At 52.2% G+C, this 24,791-nt stretch overlaps 7 protein-coding genes across 7 annotated transcripts; 3 read left to right on the forward strand and 4 right to left on the reverse strand.

Moving 5' to 3' along the window:
* Window positions 1-53: 53 nt before the first annotated feature.
* K489DRAFT_320207 (putative high osmolarity signaling protein Sho1) lies at window positions 54-1,108 on the reverse strand (the record flags this gene model as incomplete). Its single annotated transcript, XM_033601443.1, has 3 exons — window positions 54-638; window positions 689-970; window positions 1,022-1,108. The coding sequence occupies 3 exons, from the start codon at window positions 1,106-1,108 to the stop codon at window positions 54-56; spliced, it is 954 nt and encodes a 317-aa protein (XP_033459173.1).
* A 2,843-nt stretch (window positions 1,109-3,951) lies between these two features.
* K489DRAFT_389091 (alpha/beta-hydrolase) lies at window positions 3,952-5,169 on the reverse strand (the record flags this gene model as incomplete). The annotated part of the gene is made up of 1 exon (XM_033606474.1): window positions 3,952-5,169. The coding sequence occupies one exon, from the start codon at window positions 5,167-5,169 to the stop codon at window positions 3,952-3,954; it is 1,218 nt and encodes a 405-aa protein (XP_033459174.1).
* Window positions 5,170-6,118: 949 nt separating this feature from the next.
* On the reverse strand, window positions 6,119-7,566 carry K489DRAFT_432004 (RNA-binding domain-containing protein; the record flags this gene model as incomplete). The annotated part of the gene is made up of 6 exons (XM_033608468.1): window positions 6,119-6,875; window positions 6,932-6,995; window positions 7,044-7,081; window positions 7,138-7,199; window positions 7,386-7,478; window positions 7,528-7,566. 6 exons carry the CDS (start codon window positions 7,564-7,566, stop codon window positions 6,119-6,121), a joined length of 1,053 nt encoding a protein of 350 aa, XP_033459175.1.
* Window positions 7,567-7,814: 248 nt separating this feature from the next.
* Window positions 7,815-8,242, forward strand: K489DRAFT_389093 (uncharacterized protein; the record flags this gene model as incomplete). Its single annotated transcript, XM_033606475.1, has 2 exons — window positions 7,815-7,839; window positions 7,896-8,242. The coding sequence occupies 2 exons, from the start codon at window positions 7,815-7,817 to the stop codon at window positions 8,240-8,242; spliced, it is 372 nt and encodes a 123-aa protein (XP_033459176.1).
* A 1,102-nt stretch (window positions 8,243-9,344) lies between these two features.
* K489DRAFT_321180 (uncharacterized protein) lies at window positions 9,345-13,782 on the reverse strand (the record flags this gene model as incomplete). The annotated part of the gene is made up of 2 exons (XM_033601522.1): window positions 9,345-10,304; window positions 10,357-13,782. The coding sequence occupies 2 exons, from the start codon at window positions 13,780-13,782 to the stop codon at window positions 9,345-9,347; spliced, it is 4,386 nt and encodes a 1,461-aa protein (XP_033459177.1).
* A 3,762-nt stretch (window positions 13,783-17,544) lies between these two features.
* On the forward strand, window positions 17,545-20,172 carry K489DRAFT_380883 (uncharacterized protein). Its single transcript, XM_033604976.1, has 4 exons — window positions 17,545-18,472; window positions 18,531-18,649; window positions 18,705-19,291; window positions 19,351-20,172. Exons 1-4 carry the CDS (start codon window positions 18,037-18,039, stop codon window positions 19,952-19,954), a joined length of 1,746 nt encoding a protein of 581 aa, XP_033459178.1. The 5' UTR covers window positions 17,545-18,036; the 3' UTR covers window positions 19,955-20,172.
* A 545-nt stretch (window positions 20,173-20,717) lies between these two features.
* Window positions 20,718-21,279, forward strand: K489DRAFT_410491 (uncharacterized protein; the record flags this gene model as incomplete). Its single annotated transcript, XM_033607713.1, has 2 exons — window positions 20,718-21,210; window positions 21,269-21,279. 2 exons carry the CDS (start codon window positions 20,718-20,720, stop codon window positions 21,277-21,279), a joined length of 504 nt encoding a protein of 167 aa, XP_033459179.1.
* Window positions 21,280-24,791: the final 3,512 nt, after the last annotated feature.

Below are 24,791 nucleotides of genomic sequence, written 5' to 3' on the forward strand. Positions count from 1 at the left end.
GCGGTAAAAAGCCGCGGTTTTTAGAATGGATCCTCCGCATATCCGGGCCGCTCTCATAGCAGGATGAGATAGTTTGAAGGTGCAATGCCAGTCTCTCCGTTGGCCTTTCTGGCCTGCCACCATCGTCCGGAGACGTCGCTGATTTCGAGCTCCTCGTGCTTCTCAAAAGAAATTTCGTTGGCATCGTTCGGGTTGGCGTTGTAGCCATAAATTGCCTTGGCTTTGTATGGGTATTCAGTCGGTTGCGGCACTGTTGTGTCCTGTGCCACGGCTGTGTTTCCTGCAATGCTATTGGCATCAGACTGCATGACATGCTGCTGGATCTGTTGTTGCTGAGGCGGCATGTGAAGATTGGTTTGGGATGGCTGCGACGGGAATCCGCCGGTGCTGCGCACTGAACCAGCGGGTTGCAGCCCAGTGGGGTAGGCGGTGATGGGCGATGATGTCTCAAAACCTGCAAGCGTCGACGGCTTGTACATTTGCTGAGGTTGCTGAGAGTTCATTGTGTCTGGTCGATATGATTGGCGCATAGCGCGGCTGTTGCGACCAGATACGGCACTCTCCTTGTGCATGGCGTATGCATTCATTTCGCGCGAGACATTCGGAGGCTCGATACCGAAATAGATCATCCAAACACACTGCGGCGACTGATTAGCTATATTTCACTGACGTTTCGAGGTAGACATACCGCGACGATGGCTTGAAGTATGAAGCCTGCTCCAGCTGCTTGCTGACCACCATCCGATCTGTAGACGAGGATGCCAATCGCGGAGGCCGCGAAGACGAAGCCAGCACTGAGGGCACTGGACGCAGCTGTGCGGTACATGATGACTGCATCACTGCCAACGACATAGATGACACCAATGATAGACAATAGGAGGTAAGCCAAGGACCACCAGGCAAAATTTGGGAAATCTGCCCCCGAAGTTTTGGCGATCAGAGAGCCAATGAGTGAAACACCCCAACCAATCTGTCATTGTCAGCCGCGATCCAAACTTCCAAGGCCGTAGTATTTACTCACTATGGCAATTCCGAGAGTGCCCAGCCAGAATGCATCTGCAGCGATGTTGCTGACACTGAAGGACGGCCTATTGCTGAATCTGTCCATTCTGTTCTGAGTTGAGCTGTACTTGACCGCCCACTTTGTTTGTGAAGATATGTCCGGAGGCTATTGAGCTTTTATGCGAGTCGTGCAGGAGGAATCGGCTGCAGCAGAACCGCGACCAGGTATCCGCAAGTGGGAGTACGATAACGACCGTTTTATACAGAGGTTGGAGTCCAAAACAGAGACGGAAACTGTGTATCAGCAGTGCCGATTCGGATTTCAGCATATGCTGCGAAGCGCGAGGTAGGACGTGCGAGGTGTATGGTTCAATGTGGTAGAGAGCGTGAGATAGACCGGAGGCGGCGACAGCACCAGGCTGTGTCGAGGTATACGGTTGTAAATGAGGGTGATGGAAGGTGACGCTGTATGAGAAGTGTCCAACTCGTCGCGGTCGTCGGTGATCTTATGATGGTATGGTGAGGACGCGCCAGGGACCAGGAACTGCTTATGGCCGCGCAGTATTCGGTGAGGCGTGTCGAGAGCGACCGCGAAGCGTCCTGAGTTGTTGTATATTTTTGGTCGTCGGAATACTTGTAGCTGAGGCCTGCGATGACCACGAGATGGTAAGACAGCAACAGTAAAGGGAGAGGCGGCGACGACGACAACGACGACAGAGGTCAGCGATCAGCGCAAGACGATGCGAAGAGGGAAACACATGCAGAGCGAAGGGAGAGAGAGATTGAAAGCGCGGCTGTGATAGTGCGCCATCTGGCTCGGATTGGTTGGTCGAGGGTGACGGCGGGCACGTAACGGGCGGCTACTCCCGCGCAATTCCACTGCGGGCAAAGGCAAGCAGTCCAGCGAGCCAGCCAGCGAGCCAGCCTACTAGCCAGCCAGCAAGCAAGCAAAGGAGGAATCCCAGACGGCCTCGCATGCGCGGTATGCACATGCAGCGATGTCCCTCTCGTACATACATTTTGTGCACGCACAATGGGGGCCCAATAACCAGGCCATCGACCACTGGTATTGTCCTTCTGGCCTCTGGACACAATACTCGACAACGGAGGCTTGTGGCTGCTGCACTTCACCGACTCCTGTGTCGGCAATCAGAGAAGGGGCTATGGTTGTATCACATTGTCATCAATCGACTTGTCATTCTCACCACCGCATGCCCATGACCCATGAATCAATTTCAGGTACAGCACGCCGCGTACAGCCAACAATTCCAGCCCCCCTGAGGGAATGTACACTACAGCCCTCCAGGGCTGGATGGCCAGGCCATTTTTCCATCTCCGCCAGCCGCGCCTGGTGAAAAGTCACCACCTTGCGCGCTCCCAGCGACACAGTAAAAGACGTGTACAAACATATCAAGATACGGCTATCATGGGGCTCCTCGCCAACATTCTCACAGTGCTAGACGAACATTGCAAGGACTGTACGGTTGCGGCGGCTACTGTGTCTGAGGTTTGATATCCCGCCGAATCGTCATGTGCAGAGTATGCGCGATGCCCTGGAATGCTTTGATTGCGGCAGTGATTCCATCCCGGCTGCCTTGCTCCGTCACTGTCCGTCGCCTCTAATTACTGCTTGCATTCACTAGTGAGATGTGTGTTGATAACTTTGTGCTGGTTGAATCCAAGCGAGACGACGCACTGCTGTTGTGCCCGGGCCGAGTCAGTGTGAGCGCGAGCCTAATGTGCTTCCGACGCGCTCTGCGACGGGCCCCACCACACGCCCATGCGTCCTAGACTGGTAGGCGATGGCTTCTCCTTGATCTGATTCGCTGCATTTACCAACAAATCATGGCTTGTCCTCCCCAGATCTGCACGGCTGGAAGGACACAAGAGATTCCTTGGTAAGGTCTAAAGGACATTGGCTACGATCTGCCATCAAATCGTTGTGTTGCCTTTGATTGAGGTTTGTCACCGTATGCGTGCGGCAACATTCGTGATGCCTCTCGATACAAAAATGAGCACCAACATAACAGCACACAACAAGGCATCGCTCGACGGTGAATAAAATTACCGATGGCGATGATCTGGTCAATTTTGGGAAGGGCGCCATGGCGAAAAGTATAAAATGAGAGAGGGTGCTGGACACGTTCTTTGCAGCAGATTTGTCCCTACATTAGCTAGTGTTCATGTACCTAGGTAGTGTTGAAATCACACACACACACACACACACACGAGATGTGCCAGTAGTGCCTCCGGTGCGGTTTTTGCTCTTATTCTTAGACACACCAGTATGCATGACTGCGTTGAACATGCGCATCGACGTACGTGATCGAAAGGCGAGTGGAAACTTGTCATCATGTGAATCCACAATGCTTTCCAAGGTTATTGATCGTCCGTATGGGGAATACCAGTGTTTAAAGCGTGTCCAGGTGTGGAGTGAATTGTCGTCGTACCGGTTCAACGTGGGACGTCCCGAGGCAGGTGCGATTCTCCCTCACGTCCGGAAATGATGCTGTGGGGCTGACCTCCGGGCGTGAGAGAGAGAGGGTGAGCCCCTAAATCATCCATGCGATATGCCCAATAATTAGTCTAGCCTCATATATACTCTTTGCGGGAACGAAGCACAAGCCACATTCCGCCATTCATTCAGCCCAGTTAATCCAGTCGGCGCCACCGTCTTGCTTTGCCGCCGGGCCTGGAGGTGCGCGCATCGTCAGGCTATTGGTGAATTATAATCAAGAGTCGAGGGCGAAGACACCGTACTTGCAGTGTTTACACATCACCGCTTGTCAAGAACTACAGTACATGTGTCGCATGTGATTTCATGTATATGTACACGCGGGTGTCGCGCCTGGACGATCCTTTGAAAATGTCACGATAACGCTTCACCGGTTGTAAACGTATAATGCTTATCTAGACTGAGCATACATCGTTCAATTGTCCGATATCAACTCACCGTGCCGATGACATGACCTGCTCCATCCAAGGATACACCGAACCGTTGGCCGGTGGGTAACCCATATGAAGAAGTCCAGTGAAGAACCTGGCCTCCTTGGGACTTCCATATTCCATCATCAGCATGGAGTCCTCGATCGGCATCAATCCATCGTGAGTTCCGTTAACAAGCAACAGCCGACAAGAAGGCATGTTAACGATGCCAGTCTCGATGAGGGAAAACTCTCGTTGAGCGTTCTCAAAGAGCTCCTCCTCACTTGTGTAACCAAATTTCTCCGTGATCGCTGCCATCGGGTTCCAAGGATACTCGTGGTCTTTCGCCTTGTCGAGCCAGGCTTTGGTGAAGAAGTGATGGGTGCCAGCGCCCTGGCCGACAGCGCCGGCCAGCCTGTCTGCATGGGTATGCGCTGCTCGGATGGCGTTGTAGCCACCTGCTGACAAGCCCCAGCACATGACTTTCTTCATGTCAAAAGTCCCTTGTTGCTCCATCCAGTCTAGGATACTCGTCCACATCCGATCCGCGCCTTTGGGATCACGCCGTTGTGCTGGCGCGTCTGCCGTTCCCGGAATGTCAACAATGACACTCGCCCAGCCGCGGGCAAGGAAGCCGTCACTCCGTACAGTGTTGTCTGGACGGTGCCCATCCAAGCCGCACATCAGAATCACCGCTGGGCACGGCGCTGTCGCTGAGGCAGATTTCGGCAGCCGAATGTAGAGAGGGACCGTCTTGCCTTCATCCTGCTCGATACCTGCGGTATGGGGAATCTCGACATCTTTGATCGGACAGTCCATCAACGCTCCTGCTTTGAGATATGCCCGCTTCTGAGCTTCATAGGCTTCTCGCTTGACGTCCGAGTTGATGTACGGAAATCGAGCAATGCGATAGACGGCACAAGCTCGGAGGTAAAGCGCAATGGCAGCGTCCTTATTTCCCCTTTCAGCTTCAGCGTCTGCTTGCTCGACCAGGGTCTCGCATGTGGGTAAGAACTCCTTGGTGTACTCCACGCTGTATCCATCGTGGATACCTTTGCGCATCAAAGTCTCAAATATGGGCGCGAAATCTTCAAACCTGCCGTCGTGGAAGGGATACAGACTGCGCTCGCACGGGAACCTCCATTTTTTTGTCCAGAGGTTGTCGATGGAACCTAGGTGAGGGTAGACCTGGTCAAATTTGTCTCCCAAGATCCACCGGCTTCCGGTGCGTGGATCTGTCATCGTGTGCTGTCCGGCTGGGTATTACAATGATTTCGAATATGTGCTGCAAAGCTATACGAGTAAAATCCAATATTTCAATGGCTCATTCGGTCGATTGCCAGTCACTCAAGTAAACGCTGGATAAGCTGGTAGGACAAATCGGAAGGATCCGACGTCTTGATCGAGACCGTCAACGGATACTATACTGCAGTGATGGACGAGTGAGAACCGATAGCGACTATGAAGCGTTCAAAGAAGATGAATTGTACTTCTTGTCCAGAGAAGCGAACGACGTGATGAATCTACTTTGCATCTGGCATCGCTGACGGCGCGGGGATCCGCGTACCTGATCGGCAGCGGGGAGCCCGTCCGTGATACGCGCGTGGTAACCAGTCTGAACACTCCTTGCGCAGCAGTCCATGCTTTCTGTTCGTGAGCTTGGCAAACTCAAGGTATTCATCTTGGTGTCTCGAGAGAGGAGTCCAATCTGGTTTCTACCATGTTCGTCACTGATGCTGTCGCTTGCCCAGAAAAGCTCAATTGAAGGCCATCGACGTAGTGCACACCCCGAGAAACCACGAGGGACGTCCGAGATAGATATGACAATCTGAATGACAGTATCATTGATATCAAGATCCTAGTTCTTCATGCTATGTCCCGTGGTGAGAGTCGATGCCGCGGATTTTGGTCCGCGTCTTCGACCTATGTCCTCGTCCGTTCAATAGATCATGCCATTCGTGAATAGAAAGATATGTCAGGCTTTGTTTGGTCCACAGCGCAAAGTACGGACGAGCGAGTATTCTTATGTTTGATGAGAGGAGTGTACGTGCTATTCCTGACTCGAAGATATGCGGCCATATCGCGCCCAGGCCTAGTAGACCTCAGGCCGCATGTATCGACAGGATGGTAATGAAGTCTGTACAAATCTCCGCTATGGTTCGCTCCGACCCATCCGGTGCGGTTTGTCGCATCATTGGATCTCGTCCATATCTACGTCTCCACTGTTGGTATTGACGGCACCGCCATTCTTGGTAGATGTTGTGTTCGCCGCGGCGTCACTGTCGGCTGAACCTCCGTTTTTCTGGCCCCAGTAGTCTTCCATTTCAGCATCGAGTTCCTCCGCGGTCTTTCGAGGCCTACCGCCGACAATCTGGTGACCACCCTCGTCCGTACGCTGTCGCCGTCCGCCACGGCCACCTCGACCACCACCTCCTTCCTCTCTCTTTTGACCGGGTCGTCGTCCGTTCTCGCGTGGCGTACCTCGTCGTGTAATCGGAGATCGTGACCGACGGCCACCGGGAACGTAGCGATCGACATCTGGTGGCGCTAGCCGTTCACTGCGGCGCGGGCTCTCACTGCGATTCCTCCTACGCCGGTCGCCGCTATCGGAAGGTCTCTCTGGACCCCCTTGAATCCGATTGAAGAGGCTGCGTGGTGGGGCCTGGATGCGATCGAACAATGAACCCTTGGGTGCAGGAGCAGGTCCATTTGGCATCAAGGTCAGGCGAATAGGTTGCCCATTTGCGTTGCAGCCGTCAAAATCACGCACTGCTTGGCGGGCGTGCTCAGCGGTACGGTAGACAACATAAGCTGTTCCTTGCGATCGATCGGCGCGGTCATAAAGCAGACTGACGGAGGCGACCGCTCCAATGCGTTCGAACAATTCCCTGAGGTCATCTTCGGTTAGGTCGTAGTGCAGATTGTCGACCCTGATTTTACTTCCGGAGCTAAATCGCCTTATCAGTAAGGCTGACGACAAATATTGTCATGGATTGTATCGTACGAAGCAGGCGCTCCGCGGGGAGCGTATCGCTCCTCTTCTGCTCGAGGGCGTCTGCGCGCATTGTCTGCAAACGGTCAGCTCTAGTCACGGCGGATTGGAATAATGCGCATACCGTAGCGGTCGTCTTCGTATCTGTCATGTACCCAATCGCTATGGTGCCTGGTCAACCGCCAGTTCATTCGTTTCGCGCTCGAATCCAGGCTTACGAGTCGATGTTGGCACGTTCATCAGGAAACCGTTCTCGCTCTTGTGGCTCCTCACGGCGATACTATTCATTCCAATCCGAAGGTCAGTGGGTTGCGATGGTCGCAAAGCTGGCGGTAAAGCAGCAGATTGAGAGCCAGCGGAACATCGTGGGTTCCGCGGTCGATGCGTTTATGTGGAGGGAGTTTTGTGCACCTGACGGATTGTCAAAATCTCAGGTTGAACGAAGACACAACTGGAATGATCTCACCTTTCGAACACCGTCTCTCGGGCCCTCATCGCGTCGAGGCGCTCGTGAAGGAGCAGGTCTCCTTGCCTCGCGTGGGTTTCCTCCGCCTCTGGCCTAGACATGGTCAATGACGAGCGAAGTTGGTAGACTGCATTTGACTCACGGGACGCTCAGAGATAATCTCTTCAAGACTGCGATCCATTGCGACCAGTGAATGAGATCGAATTGGTATATGGCGAGCTATGTAGCAGATTCGCGCGTTGAAGGCGACTTTCTACACCTTTGGAGCTTGAACATCATCGCCAAGGCTACTCGAGCTTTGACCATGCGATGCTGCAGCGGCAACAAAGTATGTCATGTTCGGAGACAGTGCTGGGCTCAACAGCAACAATCAATTATCCATCGACTTGACTGTATCATCACGTAGGGATCAGGAATAAGTCAACAGACATGCCTTCTTCGTGCAAAGATATCCGTATGTCAATCAATGTATCATCATCGATCTTACAAAGAAATACTCACATTGCATAGGAGCGGCGCTTGCCGAATGTCTCCAGAACAGCGATTGTGTCATGGTTCATCGGAACAAGCCTGTAGACTGCCTCCGGCCGCCTCTGGACGAGACTTTGCCGACGCGTTGTCTACAGCTTCGACATGGTTACGGAGAATGCAAACGAGGACAAATCGACATGCGCAAGCGCTTCCGAGGCAACGCGCCCATCGCCACCAGCCTGGAAAACGAAGGCTCTGGAAAGGCGCCCATGTTGTATGCCGGAAAGGGAACATACGACGATCCTACCGCGAAGAAGATGGAGGAAGGAGCTGAATACGAAAAATTCATCAGAAATGATGGTTCTGAAGATCTGAGAAAGAAATGAACACCGCAAATTCTACATTTGCGCTCCTACTAGACAAACAATACTCGAGCATCATCTCTTAGAGATAATTGCTTTGGCCCAGCGGCAGGAGGAATACCGAAACCCAACTTTGACTAGGAGCTTGGTTCTAATGACTCGGCAAATTCGGCAGCCGTACTCTACGACGCAGTCAATGCTTCAGGCATGATGGCTTGACGTGTATCGAATGGCTGACTAACGGTAGTCTAACCGAACATGCATACCATCGTGTGGCCGATGGCAAACATGTCGATACCGTCCCGCGATCATTCTGCTAACGAACCTGGCCAAAGAACCCGCAAGATTCGGTAACTCCCATACATGGCCGGGGTATTCCGGAAGTTGGCACCGCCGCATCGTACAAAGCAGCTCAAGACATGATCATACCCGCGTATGCTCCCATCAATATGCAGCCTACTCTGGTTTTGCGTCTGAGCAGATTTGATAGCGTTTCAAGGCATTGAATCGACTCGCTTTTGGCCCTCGCGCACCCGTGACATGCTGGGGCTGAGGTCAACGAACCAAGAGTGGAGATCTTCTCTGTTGCTTCAACAGGATCATGGAGCTGCCGGGCAACGCATGCTCGAACGAAGGGAGGGATCTCAGCGCGATGGCTGGTCATTCACCGAGTTGGGCGATCTCCGTCACGTTAACCATGAAGCGATCGTAGCGTGGAGGACTATGTGTGGTCGGAGCTGCGGATCAGGAAGTGGCCCTGTCAGCCCATAATGGCTGCCCTGGCCTAGGTTCAACGTTCATCTGAGATGATTGTTGTCGTCCACCTTGCAGCGCGTCGGTCATCACTATCTCCATGATTATCCGTTTCCAAAAACCAATGAGAATCGTTTGTTTCATGCAGTAACACATGTCATCCAATAGTATGATGCTTCTATACCCTCACGCAAACCTTCCGTCCCAATGGTATCATCAACAAGACGTCAAAGCATAAATTGCGGCAACATCAAGATCCTCTCAGGGACGAAATCGTCCATCTTCATCATCGTTATCATCATGATCAGTGATTGACTTTAAGTTTCACGACCAACACCCCCTGATGTCGTTGTCCAAGTTCAGCGCATCACTCTCAGTCCTTCATATTTTCGTTCAGAAGCAGTTCCACGATGATCTGCGTCCTCTCCATCTCAGGGTGCTGCATGACCAACTTTAAGGTGCGTGCAACGGCCGGTACACCTCCGACCATGCCGTTTGTCAAACCAGTGCCTGCGGTGACGCCGCCGCTGCCCGGAGGCCAGCAGGTGCCGTCGTCAAGACATTTGACCTCGCGTCCTGCGATTATCTGTTTCAAGCGACCGTTCTGAGCGTTGCGTACTTCGACGAAGTCGTCATTGAACAGCACGAGGTATGGACCATACAGAGCGGCAGCTTGGGCGTTAGAGCCGACAAAGTCCATGATGACGGAGCGGGAGACGTCGCCATGTTTATTGACGTAGACAGCGTTGCGCTCGTAACACAGGAGGAATTCCTGATCGCTAAGCCGGAGCATGCTCAGCGCCTTCTGGTCCTTGATGGAAGCCGCGATGTTCTGGACGTGCTCCGCTTGCAATTCTGGCACACTGTACGATTGCTTCTTGTCCAGTGTGAGCACTTCGAAGCCGCGGGTAGTGCTGACAGCAAGACTTGAGTGGAAGAGATTGATGCCAGAGCTGTCGGCAGGTATGTAGAACTCGTCGAAATCGCGGAAAAACTCAGTTGTGCCTCGCTTGAATATACCACGCTTCTTTTCAGACGACTTGTGGTAGACGGGCTCGAGCACCTTGAAGACAGAGTTGAGACCTTCCTTTTTCTTGTAAAAGACCAAAGTGCGGTCTTTCATCCTGCCGGTGACGAAGAAACCCACGTCCCTGCTGCCGGACAGCTTCTGTGGCGCGTGCCGGGTTGAATTTGTCGACATGGTTGGACCACTCCTGTCGTTAGGGCAAATGACGTCCAGATGATAGGCGATCAGCGAGCGCTCTGAGATCAAGAGGAATAAATTGAACTCCTCGAGTACAGTCACCTGGGTGACCTTTGTCAAAGGAATTGCCTAGGTCCAACATTAGCTTAAATTCGCGATGGGCATTGTTAATTTTGCTTACCCTCTCCCAGCCGCGAGGATTGTCCAATTCGCTGATGTAAACACCATAGTCCGTACCCACTGCGACCATTTGCCTGCTTGGATGAGGAGTTGTGAATGTCGTTGCGCAATTTACTCGTGCTCGGCAGATTGGACCAGGCCGGCCTGTGTCTCTAAAACGGTGCTCGACCTCTTTGATCGCGCGGTCAACCGGCGTTCCAGTGATGGTGACGCCTTTACCCGCACCGCCAAAGGAATCCATAACGAATGCTGAGTCCGCCATGACACGCAGCCTGAACGGTTCCGCATGCTGCGCGTGAAGAGCAGCGGCATGCTTAGTCTTGGCTTCAACTATGCTCAGGCACCACTCCCGTCGCGCCTGCTCAGATGGAGCGAACAGGGTGTATGTCTCTTTGCCAAGATGCTTGACTTTGAAAGGATAGAGGATACGTTCGGTATCCTTCTCGTTCAGGCTCTGTAAGGTAGGAATCGAGTTCGCGGACGAGCCCGTGTTGACGTGAGAGAGGTTTCCTGGAGCTACTGCCTGATTAGACGGAGTCCTTCCTAGCATTTGCTCAGCGGGAGCGGCTGTTCGGCCGGACGAAGCCGAGATGTGAGTTATGCTTTTGATGTAAATAGGCTCGTTGGCGCTATCTAGTATAAGAAGATCCATCGGAATTGGCATGCGAGAAACGTCATATTTGTTCCCTCGGCTCGAAGAGTCTGTTGCTGGCACAATGATCTTTGAGATGACAAGATAGTGATCGAAGAGCAAGGCGTGACAATCTAGCCAAGAGAACCGAGTGCTTCCCATTCGTTGAAGGTCCCCCCGATAGATGAGCTCCCGGCCGAAATGGTCGAGATTGAGCTCTACATCATTCTTCAGCTGAGGACGGATCACCAATTTCGAACTGAGGTCTAAAAGGTCAATCTTGCGTTGCATCTCTGCGACACGTCCATCGCACTCGAGGGTGACTGCTTTTACTTCGTCAAGGGCGATTTGCAGATTTGTCTTTTCGGTGCTATCCTGCTTCATTGTCTTGAGGACGGTTCCAAGCAGGAGTGCATAACGTTGTAACCTGGCAATGGGTGCCTTCAAGAAACTGTCTAGCGAAAGCCTGTTAGACCTCTTGTCGCCTCGTGCCTTTTCGACGAAGGCACGGAATTCCATATTGCGTTCCAGTTCCAGGCGTACGAAATGATCGGCACGAGGGAAGTCGGTTGCGTAATCAATGTACGCCGACTTTGCCTTGCGTATCCATTGTCGGAAGACATCACTGAAACCAACAATCCATGGTCCCTGTTCCTGCTGTCGGTACTTCAACTGCGGCAGAAGATGTTCTTCGTTAGCCTGCTTGACTGCATCGACCCGACCGAAGACGTCGCGGAGAAACTTGTCCTTCCGCTTGGGCGAGATGACAGATGGTTCAATGGTGGCAAGCTGATCCCGGAATAGTATTCGAAGGGTGTCAAGAGATTCCATATACCCTTCTTCTGTGCAGACGATTTCGTGCAAGACGTTTTGCTTTTCCATCTCCTTTTTATCTCGGTTTTCGAGATCTTCCTTTTGTAGACCATAGAATTCTGCCCAACTCTCCGATGTGCGACTAGCATAGTCAAGCAGATTCACCCTTTTGTTCGTTCTCTGACAGTGGTAGGAATAACATCGCCTGTTTGGAGCGCCATCATCGTGCCCCCTGCCTGAATAGCAACCAGACTGTGTGAGTTGAAATATTACACCAGAAATGGGGCCTGGATGAAGCCTGACCCATTCTTCAGTAGCTACGAGCGTAGTGGCTTCATAAAGATCAGACACAACTTGTTCGCTCAGGCTCTCCGCATCGATAATGTTCATGGTGGGGATTTTGTTGGTGAATATTGCTACCAATGCTGCTTTTACATCGGATTCTTTGACCTCGGTGTTCTGCTCGGGCTTGGTGACCAGTAACAGCCACTCGAGCAGAGAGGACAGGGCCCACGGTTCTCGACACTCGTCGAAGTCGAGTTGAGTCAATTTATGAGGTAGGAATCGCTTGCCGATGGCTGGCAAGTCGACCAACATGCTAGTAGAGACTGCAGCAGAATCCAGGGAGGCGAAGGGATTCGTTCGGAATTGTTGCTGGCGTGCCTTTCTCTCTTCAGCAGCAGTCTTGGATCTCAATGGCTGAACCACTTGTGGTGTTTGACTGTAGGCGCCGAGCGAGGATGACCGTGGGACAACTTGACCTTGCGCATTGACGGTGTATAAATCTGGTGCGTCAGGGTATGATGGCGTGCCAGGCACTGGAGGGAGATTCTTGAATTCTGAGCTGGTCGGGGAAATCGTGTCGCTCAAATACGATGTCGAGTTCTGTGGGTAGGGAGGAGCTGGAAGAGGGCGAAATGTGGAGCTGGCCGGTTTAAACTCGATATCAGGGGGTTCGTCGGGAAACCTTTCTGGGAGCGCAGTTCCGCTGTTGTCCATGAGCATGTACTCGTCGCCTTCGTCGAAAGATTGTCGGCGACCTGTTGGCTCAGATAGACCGCCAGTACCGCCAGCGTCGACACGCGCAGGAGCGTTGAATGGCGGGAACGGATGCATAGAATCGTAATTTTGATCATAGCCCTCCCGGCTAGATTGAGAGGGACGTGATCTTGTGATGGAGCTGCGCTGACTCGACAGTACTTGAGCATGAGTATTGCCATTAGTCTGACCGCGCGCTGCAAGCTGACTGGGATCGCCCCCGTAAGTCATTTGAACGTCGTATCCGCCCCCAAAAGAGCTCATATCCAGATTTACATAGTCGTCACTATCACTCCCTGCGCTCTGCTGTGCGCCTGGTCGCGAATCATTCTTCACACCATAGCCGCTGAATGGTGTTTGACCACTGCTGCTCTGCCTCCGCTTCTCCTCTTCTTCAGCCAACCGTAGCATCCTCAACCCTTGCGCAGCTTCAGCATCACTGCCACTGCTGTCGTGTCGTCCACTGCCCCGCGGTTGCACAGTGCCGGAAGACATGTGGCCGTCGTCAATTTCATTATGCAACGTGTGCCCGTTTTGATTGGTCGCCGCAATTATTGAAGGTCTGCCGGTGCCTAGCAATGCGGCCTCAACATCATCAAACAGTTCATCCTGAGTCAGTCCAAGAGAATTGTTTCGCATATGATCGTAGGTTGAGGAGTACGTCTGACCGCCTGAGAAATAGCTGGGCTCTGTAGGGTGGGACGGCAGAGGTCGATTGGTGGGATGTCTTTCCAAGCTTGTTACATGAGGTTGTCCATGGGCGGGCGGAGTAGGCCCAGGTGTGGAGCCGGAGGGGGAGACTTGGTATAATGGCGATGGTGCATTCTGATGGTCCACGGCCCCGTATGGTGGAGAAGAAGCCCATTGACGTCCGAGCTGACCGTCTGGACCTGCGGATGCACTCGGGGCAGAATTCTGTGGCTGATAAGTTTCTGGAACCGGCATGGCGGTGGCTGAGCTGTACTGATTGGCATGCTGCGGAACCTGTGGACTGCTTTGGAAAAGATGATTATGTTGAGGCGTTGGAGGCTGTGAACCGTACTGAGAACCATACGGTATATTGGGCGAGAGGCTGTTTGAGCCATTGTAGCTTGAGCTGGATAAACCACCAGGCGAAGGAGCAAAGGCCCAGGGATCTACAGGTCCGCTCACGCTGCCAAAATGAGATCTTCCTGGATTTGTGGTGGCCTGTAAACTGAGATTCGGGGTCTGATTGAAGCTCGCATACGCCTGTGGATTGTACGCCTGAACGGGCTGCTGGTGTGGTTGAGGTGAGTGAGGAGAATATTGTTGCGGGGGAACTGGCGAGTATTGCTGTGAAGGATTTGGCGAGTATTGTGCAGGGTTGTATTGATAAGTTGTAGGAGCATATCCACTCGAAGATGCGACACCAGGCGTCTGGTAGCTATCTTGATATGTCGCCGGCATTTGTTGCGCCGACGCTCCTCCTACCGGCTGGTACTGCGGCTGAGCTGGATAATACGTCTGACGCGGCTGGACGTATTGACCTGTATGCCCCCCATACTGTGGCATCGGCTGATATTGACCGGAAGAATGTTCATGCTCTTGCTGGGGAGGCGATTGCGATGCTGGCGGTGGAGGTGGTGGAGGTGGCGGCGGCGGTTGCGGCACATAGTGAGGTTGATTGTAGTATGACATGCTGGGTGCGACAGGCTCTTGCCTGATGTCCGGTGGTGTCGCGATGGTCACGGATCCCGAAGAGGCATTCCAATGTCTTGGGTGCTTATGCGATGGCCGTCAACTGTATGAACCTGCCCGCAGGTTGTGCGGTGCGCTTCATGAAAGGTCGGCACCCAGCGTCAATGGTGACTCGCGCGTGTCGGGAGCTGTCTGGTTCAACCTGGAGATTGATGCTCAAGATGTGGTGCTCATACTTGGTCTTAAGAATATGGTAACAGTGTAGAGGATTTGGTAGTGGATTCGAAAGCCGTCTACTCCAGCAGCGGCAGTCCCGCCATGATGGAATTGTCCCTCAGATCTTACAGCCGCCGCACGTGCTTGACTGCCGTCCGAGTTGACCGGTGACGAAGTGATTGGCGCGTGAAATACAGAGCGGAGCAACAATGTGTCCCAGAATACAAATGTGGGGTCCGTTGCGACACTTCAGCACGACGATTATGCACCCGACGTGAGTTATTGCGCCTACTCGCCTACTCCCTTTGATGACTACCAATTGTATACAGGCACGAATAATTTTGCGTGGTCGGCGGGCATCGTACGATGTACTATGTATAAAAGGAACAACTGTTAACAGGTCGGGCAAGTCTAGACTAGATTGTTGCATGATCAGCCCAACATCAGCAAATGAATTCGACTGCGCCACTTTTACTGCAGGACGTGTTGAGTGCAGAGGAAAGTAACAATTTGGGTCTGCCCAACTACTGATGAGGCACCCTCATTAGCACCGGCACACTCGCTTTGTTTTCATCGCGAACTCAAAACCATCTCGTAAACCGACGCGACTGATGTGGTGGGTAATGTATGTAGACGTGCTGGTGATTGAAAAAGCGCTTAGATTTGACAACGGACAGTCCCCCGCTCGTTATAACGCCGTATTCGTTCATCACATGCGCGGCTACTCCTGTTGTTTGGGAGGGTCTTCATTGCGTCTTTACTTGGGACTATGATGGAGTGAAGTGTGCTCAGGAGTATCTGCTGGCTATCTAACATACCTAATTACCTATGCTCCTAAACTTCCCACTCACGATCTGGTCTTGAGCGCTCGTGTCTGTCAGGCATCATTGTACCTGAGGCTCACGGCGTGGTACGATGAATGGCCTGGGGTTTGAGCTTTCGTGTGGAGTCGGACGGGGCACTCCGATGACTAAGCTGGCGTGCACAGCTTCGATCACCAACACAACACTTGCCTGCAGGTTTTCTTGAGCCTCGTGATATTTGTCTACTATATTGTGGTAATCTCGATGTGTAATGCGCTATGTTGTTCGAATTGGACAAACTCGAGTACAACAGAGATAGTAGAGTAGGTAGCCCGATCTACGAAGCAGTCGGAGAGTGCCCCGTCCTATCTCATTGATTCCTGTCATGTTCAAGTAGGACTGGCCCTCGACATGGCAAAGCCGACTGAGCAAAACAACAATCACGAGAGCTACGTGATCGATGGGACGTAGCTGACCGTGGCTCCAGATCATCAAACAAGTTTCATTTTCTGGGAGTCTCTTTCGCCGAGTAGCAATTCCATCGTTATGAAGCACGACTAGTGGAGGTACAATGAAGCGCGCGATACTTACTGACGGCACGAACCACACAGTCCTTATCAGCATCCTACGTATCTTTCTCATCGTGTCTCGATATGATTCATATTAACAGATTTATCATCATTCATACAATGTAGCTCGTCAAACTCTGTTTCGCAAGGCTGAAGGTCTGCCATTCGCCGTAGTACAGCGAGGCCGAGCCCATCATTAGAAAGCCCAGGCCTTCGAGTCGGCCCGAACGCCGGCGTGGTCTTGACATCGAATGTTCACAATCACGTGGAAAGTTATTTTCCTTCCTACCTACGCGAGGTGGTTGATTATTGTACTTGCTAGGAATGCTGGTAGTATTGTACTGCTGCTTCACTTGCAGCTTGACACAGTTAAGATCTTCATGTACAATGTCCAGTAGCGACTGTTCACCGCCGAGACAAGACAGGACGTCCAGTACATGCACTAAAATGCAGTAGACATCGAGAAAGATGCCCCTCACGCCAGGTTGGAAATACTTGTAATGAGCGGGACACTCTGCGATCTTAACCAATTTCCAATTCATGTCTTTGAAAATCAATACATGTTCTACTGTATTTCAGTATTGCGTGGTCCTTCTGCTGGTTGTTGTGATCATCCGTCATACTGTACTAGTTCGGTCGGATGGTGGACAAGCGGGGCAATGCTTCCGACCGGAAGAAGAAGAAGAAGCAAATCTTCGGCCCAAGAACTTTCCAAGCCAAAGTGGTGCACAAAGGAGTCGAGGTTACATCTCTTATCGCTGGGCAGACGTCTATCTTTCCCACTTGGCATCGACGGCACCCACTGTTCATTGACAACACACAGACGGCAGTTTGTAGCAACCGCCATGAGGACCGTGAAAGATGCACATACATCCACCCGCCTTTCTCTCTTGTCACATGAAAATTGTTACGCATGTGTTGAGTTGGCTTCATCGACGTGAAACAGTTGGGAGACATATCGTCGCAGTCTCATTGACAAGGATTATACGATACTGAATAGGATACCCAGCATGCCGATGCACACACACACCGTATCGCATGCATACCTATACTGTAATAATTACTCTGTACCTAGGTAGAACATGGAGGGAAGCTTGGCAACATCACACGCACTGTCGAGGCCAAGCCGCCAGAGTCCTTCTCCTCCACAGATACAGCACACCGGATCACTTCAAAAGTCGTGCGCAATACCAAGAGTTGCTGCGCCGTCCCCCTCGACTTCTTGAGGCCGCCCTCCCCCGGATGTCTTGCGCCTGCGCGCTCGAAGGGAAGCTTCGCCGGTAAGCTAGATACGGCTCAAGCTCCAGACTTGGACACGCCTCTATGCACGACTGTCGCACTCGGCCAGAATCCAGACTCTGCACATGGCGCCGTCGTTAAGCCTTGGTCGCTTGGTCGCGATGGGCATAGTCGTGATAAGCCTGCCGTGCACTTGATGCGATACGGGTCTCACTGTGCCTCATTCATCTTGTTATGCCACTGCTAGAAGAGATAGTGCATCTCTGAAGCGCTGGCTGCATCTCCGTCTTATCATTGTGGCAATGGCGCGACAGCTGAGCACTACACTTGGTCCGGCTAGCCTCCGTGCCCCGAGCCCTGTTTGTGGGGAGAGAGGAACCACAATCTGCAGGTGCCCAGGCTAGCATCTATCTCACAACCTCCCTGCGTGCCGTCCTGTGTGTAGCTAGGATCTTTTCGACCAACATACAGCATGGTGGATGCAATTCCATGACAGCACTATCTAGGTACCACACACACACGCACCGACACATGGCGCGACATCGACGGACTTCACCGCACTTAGCCGCGTGGTGGCCTCGTGCTCGTGACGCTTCTACCGACCATTGATAACAGAAAATAAGGTATATGTACCACCGCCATGTCTGCACTCTGGCCCTGTTACTCCTCCCCCCAAATCAGCTTCGCCTAAATTCTCCAACATCCGGGACAATATGGTGTTCTGGAAAAGCAAGCAGCCGACCGTGGTTACGGGTCGCATCTCGCCTAACGGCAGTAGCGACAACGAAAAGGGCCTGACTCCTGGCCAACAACATCCTTACGATAACTATGGCGGCGATGCTGAGATTGCTCGCGTTAGCGACCCGGCGGAGAGCGGGCAAAGTCTGCACCGCGACCTCACTGCTCGTCAAGTTTCTATGATTGCCATCGGAGGCGCCATCGGCACAGGTCTCATTATCGGAACCGGCACCGCGCTGGCCACGGCTGGACCAGCCTCTATTTTGATCTCATATTGTCTCGTCGGAGTGTTGGTCTACGTGGTTATGGCGGCTCTCGGCGAGATGGCGACGTGGATGCCTGTGGCGGGTGGTTTCGCCAACTACGCTGCTCGTTACGTGGACCCCGCGCTTGGCTTCTCTCTCGGTTACAGTATGTTGGAGAAAAAGAGAATTCATCTTGAATAAGAGAATACTGACGCGCGTTTCAGCTTATTGGTTCAAGTACATCATTACGACTCCCAATCAATTGACTGCTGCCGCCATTGTTATATCGTACTGGGTGCCGGCAGAAACCGTGAATCCCGGTGTCTTTATTGCGATATTTCTCGTACGACTGCTGCTCAGCTCTCGCGCTTGCTCTCGACTAACAAACATGATTACAGGTGGTCATAATTGTCATAAACTTCCTCGGGGTCAAATATTTCGGAGAAATGGAATTTTGGCTCTCGTCCGTCAAGGTCCTCACGCTCTGCGGTGTCATCATCCTCACCCTGATCCTGGCATGCGGTGGTGGTCCAGCTCAGACCTCCGCGCCAGGCTTCAAGTCCTGGTCAAACCCTGGAGCCTTCGCAAGTTATAAAGGAATCCCAGGAACGCTTGGCAAATTCCTCGCCGTCTGGGCAAGCATGGTCACGGCAGTCTTTGCCTTCTTGGGAACTGAGCTCGTTGGAGTGACGGTGGGGGAAGCCCAGAACCCGCGCCGGAACATCCCACGAGCCATCAAGCTCACTTTCTGGCGTATCCTCGTCTTCTACATCTTCTCCGTCCTCCTCATTGGCATGGTCGTCCCATACAACGCCCCACAACTCCTGAGTGCCACCAAGCAGGCGAGTAACGCGAACGCAAGCCCCTTCGTTGCTGCTATTATAATTGCAGGCATTCCGACTCTTCCGGCAATCCTCAATGCTTGTATCTTGATCTTTGTTTTCAGTGCCGCCAACTCCGACCTTTACATTGCAAGCCGAACTCTGTAAGCTACGGCGTACGCCCTCACTTCGCTGATGACGTAATTGCTGACGTGCTCCGTAGTCACGGCTTAGCCATCAAGGGCCATGCTCCAGCCATTTTTGCGAAGACGAACAGCCGTGGTGTCCCAGTCTACGCGCTAGGTCTCTCGTCGCTGATCTGCTGCATCGCGTTCCTGAGCGTCTCGTCAGGATCGCGTACCGTTTTCCTCTACTTCGTGAACCTGGTCTCTATCTTCGGTCTCCTCACCTGGATCAGCATTCTCGTTTCGCACATCTACTTCATTCGTGCCCGCCGGGCCCAAGGCGTGCCGGACTCTGACCTCCGATATGTGTCCCCCTTCGGACTCTGGGGCTCAGCCTTTGCCTTGATCTTCTGCATCATCATCGCATTCACCAAGAACTTCGGTGTGTTCTTGGGTAATACATTCGATTACCAGAATTTCATTACCGGTTACCTGGGCATCCCTCTCTACCTGATCATGATCTTCGGATGGAAATTTGCGAAGAAGACCAAGGGTGTCAAGCCACACGAGGCTGATTTGTGGAGTGGAAAAGATGTTATCGATCGAGATGAAAGGGCATGGATCAGAAAGGAGGCGGAAGACAAAGCTGCTGGACGTGGGCCGGGCAAGCTGTACCAGTACACCCTTGGGTGGCTCTTTTAGGTATTGTTTAGCAAGATACCTCAGTATTGACGAATTTACGAGCCTGTAGGAAAGTTGTTTCATTCCACCAAGATGTTACTGTTTAGTTCGTGACCTTTCCAAACTTGAGAGTTTGCACAATTGATGGGGGTTTCCGCGGGATGACTTTTGCCCTTTCTCACAAGATGACCTTTCTCACAAGATTACTTTTTTCACAAGATTTCCATTTCACAATCAAGTTGACCTTTCTCACAAGATGGCTTTGTTCACATGGTGACTATTGTCACAGAATGACCGTTTCCCACAAGATGACTTCTCAACAAGCCCGAGGTGATCATTGTCACAACATAGCTTTTTCACAATTGATGTGACGTCTTTCTATCGTCAAGCCGCGCGTGATCCTCCCGCTCACACCATACAAATGCCTTGCATAAGCGACAGATGCATTCAATCATCGACTCGAACTTTCACAACACCTTCTTGCCTGCACAACTTCTATTGATACTTTTCGCAGCCTGAAGTGCCTCAAATAGCAATGGCGGACAATAACCCGAACAATTCTCGTGGAATTGCGGCGTCTTGGAACGCCAGATACAGGAAGGCTCACGGTTTGTTTGACGAAGAGATGTATGAGGACGCGATCAAGCTCTTGAACAGCTATCTAGCAGCCCCAGAGTTGCCAGAGGTATTCGAGGTGCGGTTCCAGGTACTTCTAGCCTGCTGATTGGATGACTGGAATGATGAGTTCGCGTATCTGGACAGAGCGGACAATCTTTGCACGAGCATGCGTCGTGTTACCCCTGCTGGTGAAAATGAAGAGATTGATGAGGCTTTGGCAGACCTGCGTGAGGACATCGAAGTTACACGTCGCATGTTCGAAAAAGACTGGCCAGGTGATCAAGACAAGAACGAAGATGAAGACTGTTCCGGCGAAGAACAGCCTGACGCCGCAGAGATACTGGCTCAAGCCCACAAGGCCAAGGCAAAGGAGAAAACTTCGGTCACATCATTAGCTCCGATCAAACCTGAGACAATCGTGGTTGACAAGGCCGAATGGGACGCGATGAGAGCAGATGTTGCCGAATTAAAGGCGGTTCGAGCAGATCTTGCTGAACTGAAAGCTCTCGTCACGCAGCAGTATAGAAAGCAAGAGCCCCAGTCGGAATCTCTTGTCGGACAGAATATCAAGGCGACGCCAGACATCAAGATAAAAGGTAAACAGCCAAGCGAAATTAGTCCTCATGAATTGGAAATGTCGCTCCGCCCAAAAAACAACAGTAAGTATTGTTAAAAACGTGAGGCTTGTTCAAGGTTGGCTGATTTATTGTGCTTCAGACTACTGCTGAAAAATATGTGCCGCCCCACAAACGCGAACAATTTCCATCGAAAGACGCTGTTCCGCCCTCCCAACCCCTACCTAAGCGCGGCCGTGACAGCAGTGCCATCCATGATTTCGCACGCAAATGCAGCAAACCTTTCAAGCGCGCATGAACGCGTGGTCACAACTGTCACAGCAAGAAAATGACATAATGGCATGACCAGTGGTCTCATTAATGTTTGTGGAGATTGATCGGGCCTTTTGTATGATGAAGTCCTTTTCACAACCCTCTCAAACTCATGAACTTTTCATTGCGTCAAAAATAAGATGATTTTCCTACGAAGCGAGCTTTTGCACAAGGCGAGCTTTTCCCATAAGGCGACTACTCCCACAAACTCACTGTATCCCGCATGATGATTTCTGCGCAAGGTCAACTTTCCACAATTGAGATGACTCGTGTCACAAGCAAGACGACGTTGTCGTTCAGCAGAAAGTTCGTTTTCAAAACCGCGCAGAGAACTCCCTTCCAGACCTCATCATGCTTCGCTCCAGCAGCGCCAGCATCTCTCGGTCATCCCGCACCTGCGCCAGCTCCAGCGGAGACATACCCTCGTCCTCAGACTTGGCCCTCGGATCCGCTCCAAAGGACAGCAACAGCTCCATAACCTCCCCATGCCGCTTCTCCACCGCCTCATATAACGGCGACCGCATCCTGACGATCGACCCACCTCGCATTGCCTCCCCTTCCCACTCCATCCCCTCCCAAACCGCCTCTCTCCTCAACAACCGCAGAACATCGGCACGGCCCCTCCTCGCCGCATACGGAATAATCCCCGTTCCAACAAAACTCCTCGGTCCACATCTCCGAATCACCACCGTGACACACTCAGCCCGGAGAAATGGCGCGCCCTCATCCGCTACCGCGCGAGCCAACATCTCTGCATCGTTGAACCGCGCGCCCTGGTCGAGATACCAATTGACTTCCGCTGCGGATGTTCGGAGCGCCCAGAGAGAATGCCGAGCAAAGGAAAAGGGCGAGGAACGCATGTGTTGCCAATCGAGGGCGTAGAGAAGGTCGAGGAGGGCAGGACTTCGTGCTGGGTTGGATTCGAGGGCGAGCGTGAGGAGCGGAGAGGAGAGTTGCACGCCGTGGTTGCGTAGACAGAGGGTTAGGGCGGGGACTTTGTTGTGTAGGGCGGCGTAGACGGCGACCGCAGTTGTGATTTGAGGGTTGCGGCGGGAGTGCTTGGTCAGGATGGGGTTTAGGAGGTGGAGTTCATTGTCGTTGTGGGCGTGGTGGAGGAGTTGTCGGAGGAGGACGATAGCTGGAGGGTCGAGTCAATTGCAATGTTCTGACGATTCGCGAGCGAGTTGGGGGCAATACTCACTGCTCTCCTGGGAAAGTGTTGATGTTGTCAAGGCCTCGTGAAAGGCATCTCCCAATGTGTCGTTTATCCTAAGCTCCCATGGAAGATGCTGGATCCCTACGGCGATCTGTCGTTGTCGTTTAGCGAGTGATTGTAAGGCATTTCTGAGCGTTGTACCCATAATGGCTTGTTTCGACGAGGATTCTCGCTACTGGCTGTGTCAATGTCTGTCGAGGAATGATCCAGATGAATGGTCTAGTGGGAAGAATGCACGCTGGATAGAAATTGATATAATGAATTTTGGTAATTATCTTGCTATCGAGATATCCACTTGGCATGAAGAATGTCCTGCTTCATTGGCAGATACCTGGGACTTGAGTTACAGTGCGAGTTCTTCCATCTGCGGTGACCGATCATACAGTATGAGGCATTTTGTGGAAAAGTCGCGCATATACCCTGACGAGCGACACGCGAACAACGCATGATCAACGACTTGCCACCGCAATTCGAGACCAGTGCTGCAGCGATCAGTGCATCAGGTATCTGCGGTATGTTTCGAATGAGATACAGGTGATATCTCTTGAGAGGGCCCTTCACATTAATCGAATTTTGTCAATGTCCGGAAGTGATGTCGTCGGGAGGAGAGCTATTTTTATCTGCTTGTTTCATAGTGCAGTGAAATTTAACGTGCCCGTGGGTGAGGTTGGTGGACCCTGAACACGCGAGTGCAAGTCCACCTTTGTGAGGTTTTCTCCCACGCGGGACGGCGTTGATAAACATCACACAGGTATGCGAACGTCACGCACACAGGGAAGGCTTTTTATGCACGTGGAGACGTGGGTCTTATCCCGGTTGAGCCGAAAGGTGACAATCAATGAGCGGATGATGCTCACGCGAGCAACCCGAAGGCACAACGCCCACTGATGGACTGTAATCGGGCAGTTTAGCGGCCATCCAACGAGGTCGAACGGCAGCGTGCAAGCTCCGAATCCGCGCATTTTGCCAGGTGCGTTGACGCCAGTGTCACCATTGCCAACGCAGCCTCACATCTAGTCGGCGGGTGTCATGCAGATAGGTTTTCATCATGAATGACGAGCCTTCCAAAAATAATCTGGAGAACGAATCAAGCCGATCGAGGGCGCCCGCCGAAGTCTTTGTCCCCGAACCAGAAAGTGCTGGCTCACGAGGAGGGCAGGCTATTTGCGACGTTGTGCTCAGGTCGAATCACGCATGATGGATAGATCAAAAACGTCCTCCCTTTCGAAGGTTGGCCATCCTGGTGCATGTGAGCCTTGTGCACTATTGGAATCGCCATGCTTTCACCAAAGCAGAAATGGTTGAGATTGCTGAACAACTGTGCCGCAATTCTATTTATTCAATTTATATCGCTGGCTGTCTGACGACACAGCGCGGAGACGCGATCTTCCTGGTCTCAAAGAACATCCCGGCGTTTATGTAGATGGACGATCCAAAATAAATTGGCCATCATCGTGGAGGTCGTGTCGCATTCTGGTGACCACATCTTCTCACTCCGACTGGTGTCACAACGTGATAATGAAACTATCACATGGTTTACATGTAACGAGGTGTTTGCGGCAGGACAGTAAGCGGTCAGATTACCACAATTTGGCCCAATGCGAGATCCTACCCGTGAATAATCTGACGAATGGTGATGTGCGAGGGGGTGATTACTTGAGTAGCTAGGTAGGAGCGCATGCCGGCACACCCGCTTCTTAACTCCTAAGGCGGGTATTTATCACAGTGCTATTGTATGATAAATGTTCCTTTGCGGCGTGCCGTGCCGAGTGTGCGTGGGCGCAATCCTTCTCGCCACGACGTGCATGTCGGTCTGCAGGTCAACAATTCCAGTAACATACGTACCTACCTAGATACTGTGCAAATCTTCGAGTTGAAGCAAGCATTGCAGCCTTGGAACTTGTTCATCACCTAATATCACACGCGGGAACAACGACATGAACAACGACGACGATGTACATAGGGCAAGTGAGGCCGAGAGAGAGAAAGAGTGGGGGTCATCGTATTGCAGGGCGGAACGGGCAGTGACGGGAAAGCACGAACGTGTAGGACGTGACGCTTTGCCTGATTTCGCCTAGTTCCATTGCGTGGAGCTCCAATTTAATGACGACCGCTGACTGCAGACCGGAAGGAAAAC

Source organism: Dissoconium aciculare (assembly GCF_010015565.1).
Source record: "Dissoconium aciculare CBS 342.82 unplaced genomic scaffold K489scaffold_7, whole genome shotgun sequence".
Lineage (NCBI taxonomy): Eukaryota > Fungi > Ascomycota > Dothideomycetes > Mycosphaerellales > Dissoconiaceae > Dissoconium > Dissoconium aciculare.